Here is a 13,870-nt window from a genome sequence, read left to right as displayed (position 1 = left end):
TTCCAACTCTTAGAGTTTCTAACGAGACACTGCAAATTCGACACGAGGATTACTTCCAGCTAATACGTCGTAGATAACACAAACTAGGACTGTTTTCATGTAAGCTTTTTATTTGACCTCACAATATCGTTACTTCCTCTGCGTTCTATCAGGTATGTATTGTGCCACTTAAACTACACGAATACATAGGCAACATACTAGCTATTAGTAAGGACATAAAAGCTGATAGATGATGCCATTAGCCTACTTATCTGCACATCGCATGACTATTATCGCACCCAGGTGATCCATATTGCCTCCCATAACCTCATCGGACAACACAAACGCCAACTTCCCAAGACTGTGAAACGAATGAATATTTTCAACTAGTTTCGTTTGTGCCTGCTCACATGCCCCTCCGTGCTGACAAGGTCTCACCTAGTCTCGGTAGACCTGTCTTGAGGGTAACAGGATCAGCGAGCGAGTATCAAGTATTAGCTGTGTCACATATTGCTAGCTTGCCGTGGATGATGTATTTGTGTGGATCCTACCTAAGGCAACAGTGACTTAGGCACTCATATAATGAGGCAGTCGCTGCCTGCATATATTGCATATAAATAGTAGCTAGATCCTAATCCTAATAATAATCAATACAACAACGATGTCACCACTATTCTAGGAATCACATTTGTGTCCCCGTTAGAGGTAGATAACCAATGTACGATGTGGTGCAACCCAAAAGGCATCGATGCGACTACCATAACGTAACCAGTAAGTATCAAATACGGTATATGGTGGCATATCTCGTGTGGTCAACGGCCCTGTTTCGGGATGCTGAAGATGAATATGATTAGTCCTACCTACGTAACGCCGTTTGCTATGCCAATAACCAATATTTCACAACTCCTCTTTGAAGAATTTTTCCTCGCTGCCTGCTTCCTTGTTTTCGTCATCATCTTCGGATTTCTTAACTTCGTCCGTATCAACCACACTGTGAATCTCCCGGCCGTCCCCCGGGACTTCGACAACCTCGAGTTTCCAGCCCCTATCACCTGCTAGCTTTTGCAACTCTTTCCTTAGTTCCTCGATCATCTCGGGGTTGAGATCTAGCTTGGCTAGTTCCTCGTCGGTGAGTATTTCGACCTTACTACCTTCCTCTTTGCTGGCCCCCTTGGCCACCACCTCGACTAAAGAAGGGATGTTTGAACTTCGGAAGTTTCGTGGAGGAGCTAGCTGGTGTGCAGCTTTTCCGTCTTCGCCCCGTCCAAGCATTTGTCGCCCTCCAACCACGATTCCACCAATAGTGATGGGAGCTTTCGTCTCTCCTTTGGCTTGACCTACCATAGCCGACTGCGCTTCTAGCGTCTTTTGCGTGTGCCAATCTGCCTCCTCTGCTTGCGACACGATGGTGCGACAACTAATAATATTCGCCTTCTCCTCCTTGGGTGGCAGGAAAGCAATGTCTACGCACAGACGAGGGGTATGGACTACCATAAGGTATGCGCATGTTGTTACCTCTTTGATCCAACCAATACGGTCCTGGGTACTGCCTGGACTGCAGTGGTATTGTATTTCGATCGTCCGTTCTCGACCAGTCAGATCACATGTAGTGCCGTCTGCCATTTTCTGAACTAAATACCGCTGGTCGCCTTTGATTTGGAGCTCTGTATTCGGCGGTGCCGTAGTAGCAGCCTGCCCCTTGTCACCCGCAGGTACAGGTTGTCCGCGGCGCGAAGAGCGTGTAGTGGAGTGCGGAGCAGGAACTCTTCCAAGGACGTATTCTGCAGTATTGGGGTCTCTCATGGGGGGACCGCTTTTGACACTGGCGGGAAGCGCATGAAATTGCACAACGTCACGACCGTAGCAAAAGCTATAGCTCCACCAACCAGACATGTAGTAAAGACAGTTGCCGTCAAGGCCGTTAATGAGATCCCAACCGTGAGCCGAAGCCCTTGCGAGTTCGCGGGCCTCCTCAGCCTTGGCTAGCTCGGTGGCTGTCTTGTTAGGTGCGGGAGGAGATTCAATAACCGGTATGGCACATAGGTAGCGATGGGGAGGAGCGGTCATGATCTCGTAGGACTCGGCGAGATTTCGATCACCGTCACCGATACTGCTATCAACATCGGCCCCATCCTTAGCAGGTTGTATATTAGATATGATATCGGTTTGACCTGGTAAGTTGGCGTCATAGTGAGTGGGAGAGGGGCTAGCTTTTTCAACTAAAGCTTGCGCATCGGTTTCTGATATGTAAGATTCGGAGAAGACTACTTCGAACTGGCGACGTCCGTATTAGTTAGATGCGGTGGTGGTGGTCGAGAGGGTAGACTGCGATCATGTCTACCTATGAGGTAGGTAGGCATTTATATATATGTATTATATTTGCATATATCTGTATATATGATTATGTGTATAGACATGTAACATACCTGAGGATATGCCAGAAGATCGTGGTGGATGCTGAATCCTGGCTGGCGAGCCTGGCTTAACCCTAGCAAGCCGCCTAAGAGGAGTAGCAAGTTTTGGCGGCACATGATGCCGGTTCGTCTAGGGATATCTCACATGGACACAATTACTGCAATTGTAAGTATGCGTTGAAGTTGTATACGTGGTGTTGTATTGGTATTGGTATTGGTATGGGTAATTGTAGTAATCGTAGATGCGCCGGCGGTTGCGCTTCGGGTTACGTACATAATGACAAGGTGGCCGATAGGAAGACGGCATTATCTGATCCGTATGTAGAAGCCGATAACGATAACGATAATGATAATGATGACTTACATAAGGTCTATCTTACATAAGGTTAACTAATTATAAAAGGTTACCTAAGGTAATTGCTGTATTACCCTATTACCCGATGATTTGCCATACGTGCATCCTTCGTTTGTTTTCTTGAAACAAGCCGGTCGGCAGCTAGCGAGTTCTGTGTTACATTACTATAGTACGAGGATACATTTAAACATCGTACATGTTATAGGTCCCACATTATTCATTTTACCCACTGCATGTTTTAATTTTTTGACATCCGATATTCAAATCAGACAAAAGTTGCTAGACCACTTAGAGATAAGATCAAGTTTGTCTCGTTAATACTTTCTCATCCTCGCAACACGTCCGGCACGTCTCGATTTTCATTCGCATAAGGTCAATTCCCCTTAGTGTAAAGATAGTCTCTTATAGACGATCATTACCCCCCACCCCGTAGCATCGCTATTAAGTTATTAGCAATTCCCGAGATATGTCCAGGCTATTACCTTCTATAACAGGACTCTTGCGGAATGCGTACCTATCTCCTTGTCACCGAGCATGCCGCCGGGTTGCTCCGGATTAGAGATCCACATCTCTCGGCCCACCCGTCAGTTTGCGGAGAACTGCCGGTAATGTTATGTAGAACTTTGATCGACAATCTGCCACATAGCAGCTCTAGACCACCTAGACCATCTTAACATCTGGATATTGGATGCGGCCTTGTTAGCAAGAGATTTCGCTCTCCCCTCCATCCCTCTATCCCTCCAAGACTCCACGAGTAAAGCAGTAAGCGCACAAATCCCACTACTACCACCGCCGGCGTCTATCCGTAAGCCACTGGTTAGCATCGACCTCCTAGACATGTCACACTACATGTTGGAGAGATCCAGGCAATAAGCACCGGAAGCACGATCTAATCTCCCGCATCACAGCAAAGCACGTTCTCGTCCTACTTCCTTACGTCAATTCCGCAATGATCTGTTATCCGACGGATGACGATGATATGATGCCCGGAACACATTTCTTGTCGCAGATGGCTTGAAGCACCAATAATACATCATCGTTAGACATCGTCGGAAGTCATATTACAACGGATACCAAGCCACTGAAATTTAATTTTACGAAGCGGCTGTGGTGACGTGATGGTTGAGTATCTGGACTTATCCCTGAGTATTAGATATGATATGTCGACTGAGCGAACAAAAATAGTATATCTGAAATCACCATCTTACATCGAGATATGTTCATTTATTAGTAGGGATTCAGGAGAATTAGTTGAATCCCCAACGTCATCATTCTTGACTTGGATGGGCTTGAACGTGGCGGCTACGAACGCGCTGCAAGAGCTTACCGACTGCTATTTTCGCTGCCCGATTACATTCAACCATAGTTCTATGCATTAGAAGCATGAGAAGCATGGCCGTGCATGCATAGACGGGCGGTCAGCCGAATAAACAAAAGTGTGTGTGCACTGGGCGTTCAACATCTTTGCGCACCATGCAATATCCGCCGGCAGCCGCTCGTCTAAGACCAGATAGATCTACGAATATCTCTGAGCAAGTGAACACCAAGATTGGGCCGATATCAAACCGAATAGGACGCACGTTTCTCCATCATCCAATAACTACTCATTACATAGCATTCATAGTTTCATATGCTGTAAAGCCTCGTAGTAGGGCAATAACAGCCACAGCCAGCGATGTGTTGCTAGTGGTATTCTACATCCAATCTTAATGCTTCAATATAATAATGTACGATGTACATACATGCTCTGACATGTCAGGACATGTCCTGGTGCGCGGCCCACCGTCGGCCGCCAGGGATCTGGTCCGCTTAAAGAATCATCAGCCACTCAAAAGGGTCGCGGGGATGGTCGCCTCACTCTCAAGCAATCCACTTGACTCATTGAGACCCAATGAATGCCAAATTCGTCGAAAACAAGGCAAACATTGGCAACTAGGATATGCAAGCTATTGCATGCATCTGTCCTTGACTCCTTGGACGGTGGGCACGAGGTTCTCCCTTGCAGACCGATGCGTGGTCCAGCTCTTCCCATCTTTGGTATTTCTTTTTTCCCCCGTTGCGCTTATGGGTGCCGGGGAGAAAAGAGATGAATGACTTTCAAGTGGACCTCAATACATAAGCAAGATTCCCTTAAGCGAAAGGAGTGGCCGTTCTATTCGTACATACATACACTCATACTATGTTTTGTATATACGCCGCACTCTACTATATACGGATATGTACACAGCTTACGCATGACCGACCCGATAAGTCGATCCTATCGAAATGCAAGATGCAACCGGCGAGATTCTATCTCCTAGTTCTCCATACCTGGGTACTGATTTGGGTAGTACTTAATATACTAGTAGGTCTCTACCCATCTCTGTATGCAACCCCACGTTTTGGATGACGATGAGCAGAGAACGGATAAGGGAAACATGCATGACCAGGTGTGTGCATGCGTGGCTTCACAGCGAAACGAGAAAGACCCGGAATGGCGTCCGAACGCTTAGAGAGAACGCTTAGAGAGAACACTCAGAGAGAACACTCAGAGAATCGATATTTTTCATATTGTCGACATTTTACGGAATATGCAAAATTGTAACAACTTATTCTCCTACCCCTACCTATGCAGTCAGGCCTTACTTACACTACTACTACCTACCTACCATCGGGCTCCGAGGATTTGCCAATGCTTTGAGAGATGGGATTCACATTTCCTCCATCGTCTTAGCTAGACCTAGTCAGTCTTAGTCCGTCTACTATGTATTATCATCTACATAGAGATCCAAGTGGACCTTAAGTCCCCTCTCCAATACCGAATTCGACAACTCGTCATTACAAAAATTGGAACTGACAGCGGCGCTACAATCTTAGCTACTCGTTAGACGATGTATCTAAGCAAAGCTACCACTTACTAACTACCCGCTTCACCTGCTATAACCCTTTTGGGTTCCGATAATTCTTAGTAAATTGCAATCACATGTGCTAGTTACGGTAGCATGGCTCGGTAACATGTCATACACTGCTGCTTACAGTACATACCCTGTCTACGTGTTTCTTTAACACCAGACTCCCGTCCGTCGCCTTGATGAGTTTGCAGAAACAACCGTGTTGGGTGCAATATGTAATAGTAAAAATGGTCGATCGCTGAATTGGCTGACTGCGTCACTCGGGCGAGGGGCCCCCCTTGTAAGGGTGCTGGCAAAACTGACCTGTAAGATCCCGTAGCAGAGGTTCCAGCGTTGAACTCGCTCTGCAATTTGCAAGGTTACATCACATCAAGACCGTCAGTACTTGCAGCTTGTACGTACATGTTTGTTAGTTAGCCAGGCGCTGTCGTATTCTGCAGAACGAGCAGAACGAGCAGAACGAGACGATCCGGATGGTGCAAGTTTACCATCGGCCCTGTCAGCACGTCTTGAAAAGTCCAAGATCAAAGTCCAAGTGGGCATCTCTTGCAGCAGAATACACAAGTCTGACAGGCCACGACGGTCCATCATACCCTCCGGAAATCCCTCCCAGCGAGCTAGTATCGACTGACATCGCTCTAGTCCCCAAGCGCCCTGTCAAATCACACAAGTTCCTGGGACGCTAGCTTGTTTGGCATCCATTCAACGTTGCAAGGGTTTGGAGCCAAACCCGGCCAGGTTGCAAGGCCAAGAGTCGATCTAAGCCCGCGGGATCCTCGTAAATTAAATACCTACAAATCTACATACCTACATACCGGTACATGCAGATTGGGCAAGCGTATCGTGCGTGGGAGAGAGCGGGCGAGGATTACAGACCCGCTGCCGCGCATGGTCCAAAGCCTCGTCTTGACTGACTGGTACATAATTAAGCAACGTCCTTTTGGTTTTCTGGTCTTTGGGTATCCGAGTCTGTGTTTCGTCCTTCCTTTTTCCCCATACTTTTCCTAGATCGGATTTCAGTCCGTCAATAGGTATTGTTCTCGCCTAATAGATCTCGTGTCGACGAGATAAACATAGCATCTATCATCCTTGTTGGGCTCTCTCTCGTCGAGGGTCTACCAAGCGAGGCTGTTTGTCTTAGTGTGAAAAGGGGAAAAAAAGAAGAGTGAAGCGTTCTAGGCGGTCAATTTCGCCTCATCTATTGCCTTTCAGCATCGTTGAATTTATCCACCACCATTGACCACTCTTCGTGCGAACCGGATCTTAGCATCATGAGTCATTGCCCAGATCCGGATCTTGAGATTAAGAAGCTTCGGGCTCTGCTGCAGCAGAAGGATGTCGCACATCGGGAGGCGATGAGGAATAAGGACGAGGATCTTCGCAGAGCGAAGCGAGAAATATCGCAGCTACAGAATTCTGTTTATCAATCGCAAATAACACAATCCTCGAGCCCGAGCGTACCTGATGCTTCTGCTGTTCATAATGAGTTTCAACTGTCGAGTACTGCCACGCCTGCCACACCCTTCCATCAAGATGGCATGTCGAGAAGTAATACAGTTCCTCGCAGCAATGGTATCCATGTGCATAATCGTCATGAAGGTGTTGCACGACAATCTGTAAGATCACTTCTGACCACGTCCTCGTGTGTGACTGGTCAGCTCCATACTGACGGGCGTTTATTAGAATCGACACAGCAGTAACGCCCATTCCATCAAGCGTGCCAGAACCATGTCCCAACAAACACCAACATCGCAGAGGATGGACCGCATCGGTTCGAATATGTCCACTCAATCTGCTGGCCCCTTCACTGGCAATGTTCCGATATCCCCCCAAACACGGATTCACAACGGCGGTATGCAGATGAGAAGTGCTAGCACAACGGACTTCGTAGATAGAGACGAACATATATCATCATATGCCCTTGTTCACTCGCAGTCTATGCGGCCGTCTCAGTCGTCAAGGCATCGACATGACATGCCTACTCTTTCCGAATTAGGTCCTATGACTGGCGTGATGCTTGACCCCGAAGTCTATTTTGCGCAGCACCCGTACCATGAAGAACCTCCCCCTACCGTAGAATCGTTTGGTTCATCCGTACCATCGCAGAACCAAGATGTTGACGTGCCCCAGTTCAATATTACTAATGTGTCGGTCTGCGGTTCGATGACTACCGCGCCTACGTATGATACTGCGCCAATGACCCGACAGAACAGTTTGTTCGATAATCAGTCTGTGTCCGGCGGCGTACGGATGATGAGCCTCGGATCGCAGATGTCTCAAGGCGGCGAAGTACATTATCACGAAGCTTCTCAACAGAATAACAGCAGTGGCGATAATTCGCCCCTAGGAAAGCGACCTTATTGCAGCGAAGACGCTCTTATTGCTGTAGGATCGAGCCTTGCCCCTCCATTCGCCCATCAATATGCCCCTTCGGCACCTACCGACGCGTTCCTGGCGTCGGATATGGAACGATCGGTATCTAGTGCAAGCATGGCTAGCACTCGGTCAAGTTCATCTCTCAAGGCCCGGGCTAAAGATACGCTAAAGCAGCAGTGCCAGCGTGCTTTGAACGCACCATTGAAGCCCAAGCCGAGCACGGAGCAGGATCCCACAGAATCACAAGCCAGCGCTAAGAAGGATGGCAAGACAGCCATCGCGAAGGCTAAATACGTACGACCGAAGCAGCCTAAGGTCTATTGCGACCAGTGCGATGAGCATAAGGACGGATTCCGTGGCGAGCATGAGCTTCGCCGTCATAGGGATGCCAAACACCAAGCTACCGTCAAGAAGTGGATATGTGTCGACCCAGTCGCACATGGCCTCCCCATAGGTATACCAGCTGTCAATCCTCTTAGTAAGTGCAAGGCCTGCAAGGCGCAGAAAAAGTACGGCGCGTACTACAACGCGGCCGCGCATCTCCGCCGCACTCACTTCAAAGAGAAGCCGTCGCGGCAGAAAAACAAAGGCAACGGTAATAGCCGCGGCGATGAAGACAAGCGCGGCGGTAAGGGCGGTGGTGATTGGCCTCCCATGAGCGAGTTGAAGAATTGGATGAAAGAGATCTGGGTGAGCAAATACGAGCAGGATGACGACGATGACGCCGATGAAGATATGGCTCACCAGGTTGTGGATGTTGAAACCGGGGGTATGGAATCATATCCTACCGATTTCAACATGCCGCATAAGATATCGAACCATGATGTGTTCGAAGTAAACTATGGCAATCTAGTCGTCAACACCGACGTCGGCTATATGAACGGGATGCCGCTCTCGTCCGCCGATTTCAACTTCAATAATGGCATATCGCCCGCCACCATGTCACCCAACTTTAATCCGGATCTTTCGGCGATAACTCCCCAGGACCACATGAACCAGTATAGCTCGGCGCTTTCGTCTTCTGCCACCGTCACTCCTATGACGGCTTACCACGAGGTACCACATGTGGACGACTTCGACTTCAACATGGTCTACCCTCAGTGATCCCCTCTGTCTGGGATGACCGAATCTGCCTGCCTAAGTCCTTAACCTAGCCAAGTTGTGCTTCTAGTCGCTTTTTACGCTGTTATTTCCAACACGATATTCTTCGCTTATTATTTGAACCGTACATAAGCCGTACATACATTATTACTTCGTTTCGAATTACATTTATTGCAATGGGTCAACAGGACTACTTATTCGTCGCCGGCTTGTCTTCTGGTTCAGCTACGCTATGGTACCTAATTGCCCACCTCCTAGGTTACATGGAGGGGTACTAGCACGGCGGCGAACTTATACCAGAATTGCATACGAACATAGCGTTTTACCATGGGGGTGTTAAGTTTCAGTTATACGCACCCACGCCCCCCCAGTGAACTATACCGCTCCAATAGATGGTACGGTTGTCGTTACTTGTAAATACGGTTCCCGATAGGGTATCTACGAGGCGTCCCGGCGACCTAGAGGCAGCGCCTCGCTTTAATCATTTCGATTCTCGTCGCCAAGGCGCGGTTCTGGCGTTTAGAAACAACCCTTTTTTTTTGCTTTGCAGGACGAGTTGGAGGGTGAGGGCCCTCCAGGGAATCGTCGTCCTCAGCGTTTACGTGTGTATATACTTGTCACCTGGGCGGGTAGACGGTATGGAAAGGGGGCCCGAGTTTTGACATTTTGGCTTAGCGCGGAGTTGAGGAAGCCATAGTAAGCAGGCAAGCACGATACGACGGCGGGCATGGGATTCGTTGATGTTGTTTTCTCTTCGTCTTGGTCTCCTGGATAATGCTGGTGCGTGGGAGCGGTCATGGGGAGAAAGATAAAGTGCCCTGAGCTCGGCACGGGGTTGTGATGTTGGCCATCGGGTGAAAAAGGGAGTGCATTAGATATGGATGGGGGGGGCGTGCTGGCTGGGTTTACCTGTTCTTACCCCTTTTTTCTCTTTTGACGTACTCGATTGTATTGTAATGCCTTTAATCAGTTCTAGTGGTAGTTGGATACTCCCCCTTTACGGAGGAGTTGCCGTCCGTCCATGTATTTGGCGGATTGGCAATTAAGGTGCGAAAGAGCACACTTGCCAACTCAGTTTCTATCTTCTCAAATCCTTCTCGCTACTTGTGTCTCTATTTGTGCTTATGAGGCTTGAACTAATAAGTCATTGTAGCAACATATAGGACTAACTTGCCTAGAGCCAATACAGAATATCCAAATTCTAGATACCTTATATAAAGGTCGATATTTTTCGAACCTTCTTCTATTGATATCTATTGGTTGATTTTAGGATATATCTTTCTCTTACCATACCATACCCTACTATACCCTACCCTCTTGCACCGCCCACTGACGATGTTTGTATATGCTGCGAAAAAGCAATTCTGCTTATCTCAGTCCATCCCAGCTTCACTTCGACCGGTCACCCCCAACATCAATTAAATGATACCGAATTTGGTATCAAGGTCGGTCTAAAATACTTAGCGACGAAATATTTTTCCGCATCAGGTCGTAGAACGGTTATAACCACAAGATCAATGGTACGGTGAACTATTTGGTTTCAAACTCATTGAATCCGGGTATGCTTCTGCGAGTCATAGGTATGTATCTCAAGCCCGTGAGGGTCGTTTTCCATCTTTAAGAGCAATTCTTACTTAGGTACCTACCTACTTAATCTAATATCTAATTACAACAGACATACTTAAATATTTATTCTACTTATCTCCCATATAACGAGGGTAGCATTCGGACGCATCTAAACGTGTACATGTATGTCACATAGAAAATCCCGGCAACGCGGGAAGATAGAAGAACCATCTTTGAGTGTGCAGCATAGCCTCGTTCCATATTTAGACCATGCGTGCTGCCGGTAGCACATGGCTTTTGGGTTGTTTAATGCCGACATACACCCGCAACAAGTGCAGAATACGTCTATAGATTACCTTAGGTATGGTAAGCTAATCGAATAAACGTCTTATATTGAATAATTAAGGCAGTTATTACTTTGCTGCAAGGGACGAATCAGTTCTCTTACATAGGTAGCCTCACTCACTCTTAAGAGCTGATGGTATAATGCAACCCTATTTGCTCCCTTTTCTAGTTATATCATTACTCTCAGCCTCATCAAGTAAGAGAAGAATACACTCAGCTTCTAACTTGAAAATTTTACCATTGCATACCCGTATGGAGTCGGAGCCCGCTGGCGTAAATATTCTAGTGAATTGGTTCCCCAGTACGAAGTTTCAAGAGGACATTACACGGCATACAATGTCGTGCATGGTTTCTATATAGAGATACTGCCTCGTTCTGATAAGCTGACATAGGATAGGGCTTCTGCACTTTGGTATGACGGATTCCTCTCAGCCGAGAATGGTTGGTTTCAAAATAGCTACCCTATATATTTGGTGTATATCCTATCGAGAATGAGGAATGAGGAATGAGTATGCTTCCGTAACGCATCGCTAAAACCAACTTCTCTCGTATGATCGGCCGCCGCCATAATATTGTCTAGGCACGATGGGCTCATATGTTTCAGTTGTTGACTGCAAAGCAGACTACAACATCACCTTAAATTGCTCTATTGAGCGTGGAAACACTACCATGGGCGAAATGCCGATTACAAGGATCGGGGGCTATACTAAAGGACAATTTCCCGGAGATCCAGATATTGCTGGCATAGGAGTACGTTCTGTACCCGACCCTTGCGATACGCTGAAGCTCATGCGAATATAGATTCTTGCTGTTTTCGTCGCCGTCACCTCGTTTGCGATAATCACCGGTACCGTGTCGATTATTTGGAAACTAGCGAAGAGGTTCCACTGGAAGGCGACCTACGATGAAAAGTAAGAGGAACACAGGCTTCTGTGACTTGAGGGGTGTGTATGAGTTAGCTAACATACCTCTTTCCTAGACAGAAGAAAGAGAGACGATATTATACGAGTTTCTCCGATATCTTGGAAACCCTGGTCCTGGCTTGTAGCGATCAGCAGGTCTTCACAGGAGCTGCGTATGCGCTCACACTTCGGTACTGGAGAGGCTGTACGATCTCGGCCTATCACTATAACATCGTCGCGAATATGATGCTTCTCACCTGCGCCACGCACCTAATATCGGTCACCATCGTCCGAAACTATTGGAGGTTTCCATGGCTAGCCGCCCTCCGCGTCATCTCTATAACAGCTGTATTCGCAGTCACGGGGTTACTCATGACCAACCAGAATGCAGACATTGGCATGCAATTTCCCACTGGCATACCAGACGCAAATGAGACTGACAGCACCATCTTCCTTCCAGCTGCTTGCTTCCAAGGCGGAAACCATACGACCTTAAATACATTAAAGGAGACTATTAAGAATGCTCATGCCTTCTTCAAGGACAATATCGCTCAGTCAACACCACGTAATAAAATCCAAGGCTGGAATTTATACATCATGACCCTTCTCTTCTACGGGGCCGCCATAATCGCCGAGCTGGTCAGGTTAATTCGACGCAGCAAAAGCAGACCCGGCTGGAGAAGTTACGTTGCCAATCAATTTCGAAAATGCGATAACCTCGGAACGACCGCAAGGAAGATCTCGCAGTGTGTATCCACCGTTTATCTTCTGGCTGGCGTAATCTTGAGCTATTCTGTCACCGTCATATCGACACGGTATATATTCGAGCTTCGAAAATGGGTTGATAGATCAGGATGGATCAGCCTACAGAACAACCAGAACCCAGAAAACGATGCCAAAAGCTTTGGCCAGCTGGTTCCTATAATCTCGAGCGTGTTGATTGTTTTTAGCTTCGCTCAGATTATAAGTGGTATGTTATCTTTTCTTTTCTTATTATATATCGTCTTTTTGGCTCATGCTCACTCGGTTTCTTCGCCTTTAGAGAAATGCACGAACCACAATAACCGTAAGCATAGCGACGAAGAGACGCCCTCGAAAGTTGGCACCGTCGAATACCTCGGTTCATCTAGGTACAACATGGTGCCTCAGTCGACTCCAGAAAAAGATAAGCCGATGCACTATAGGTCAGCAGAAGTAAGCACGGCTAGCTTTCTACCGCAAGTTGGCTTCGAGACCCAGTCGCCTTGGGGGGGAAGCATGAACTTTAATGGGATGGTGGCCACGCCACTACTCAGTAATAGCCCTTATTCCTCTGCCTCGGGAACGCCAGGTGCGCAACAGCCTACGATGAATGATTCCCACCATAGCATCTTGCCCGAACGACCTACACCGAAGTCGCGCAGTTTAATTGGAACTTCGAACCCTTCTCTAGAGTCGATGTCGAGGCCAGCAAATATAGATGGATTATAGGTTCGGCAGTCTTAGGGTCGAAAAGATTTGTTATATTTTGTGATTGTAATTATGTGGTGATCTTGGAGTATTGGTGTTGATTTTTTTCGGTGCAGATTATTCCTCGTTCGATGCTTATACTTATTGTTGCCCCTACTTATATCTATCTCTATACCCAAGACTTGCGAACCTAATTTATATAAACGAAGATAATTAGGAGGATTAATGTATTTGTATATAAGAGACTACTAGAATATAATCTAAGTCAAACGACGCAAAGATGTTGTATTGAGATAGATTTGAGAATTGGAGTTCCCCCCCCTGGCTTTAAAGATTCAAAATACCCCTTACAGACATACAGGTTTACAGGCTTACAGGCTTACACCTACCTAAGCACCCCTGCATTTCGTACCTTTTCTTCTCGGTACTTGTGACACCCTGTCAATTCCCCGCATCCTTTCCGCCATCTACAAAAACCCCAACCCCCGCCGA

At 47.2% G+C, this 13,870-nt stretch overlaps 3 protein-coding genes across 3 annotated transcripts; 2 read left to right on the top strand and 1 right to left on the bottom strand.

Moving 5' to 3' along the window:
• Positions 1-876: 876 nt before the first annotated feature.
• On the bottom strand, positions 877-2,510 carry GL218_00916 (Protein OS-9 like protein; the record flags this gene model as incomplete). The annotated part of the gene is made up of 2 exons (XM_033577363.1): positions 877-2,253; positions 2,406-2,510. 2 exons carry the CDS (start codon positions 2,508-2,510, stop codon positions 877-879), a joined length of 1,482 nt encoding a protein of 493 aa, XP_033442267.1.
• Positions 2,511-6,910: 4,400 nt separating this feature from the next.
• Positions 6,911-9,119, top strand: GL218_00915 (putative key lime pathogenicity protein; the record flags this gene model as incomplete). The annotated part of the gene is made up of 2 exons (XM_033577362.1): positions 6,911-7,255; positions 7,323-9,119. 2 exons carry the CDS (start codon positions 6,911-6,913, stop codon positions 9,117-9,119), a joined length of 2,142 nt encoding a protein of 713 aa, XP_033442270.1.
• A 2,493-nt stretch (positions 9,120-11,612) lies between these two features.
• On the top strand, positions 11,613-13,399 carry GL218_00914 (uncharacterized protein; the record flags this gene model as incomplete). Its single annotated transcript, XM_033577361.1, has 4 exons — positions 11,613-11,777; positions 11,829-11,938; positions 12,007-12,899; positions 12,972-13,399. 4 exons carry the CDS (start codon positions 11,613-11,615, stop codon positions 13,397-13,399), a joined length of 1,596 nt encoding a protein of 531 aa, XP_033442269.1.
• Positions 13,400-13,870: the final 471 nt, after the last annotated feature.

The sequence above is a fragment of the Daldinia childiae genome (genome assembly GCF_008694065.1).
Source record: "Daldinia childiae strain JS-1345 chromosome Unknown Scaffold1, whole genome shotgun sequence".
Lineage (NCBI taxonomy): Eukaryota > Fungi > Ascomycota > Sordariomycetes > Xylariales > Hypoxylaceae > Daldinia > Daldinia childiae.
Note: the sequence above shows the minus strand (reverse complement) of the source record. Positions and strands in the feature narration are given on the sequence as shown.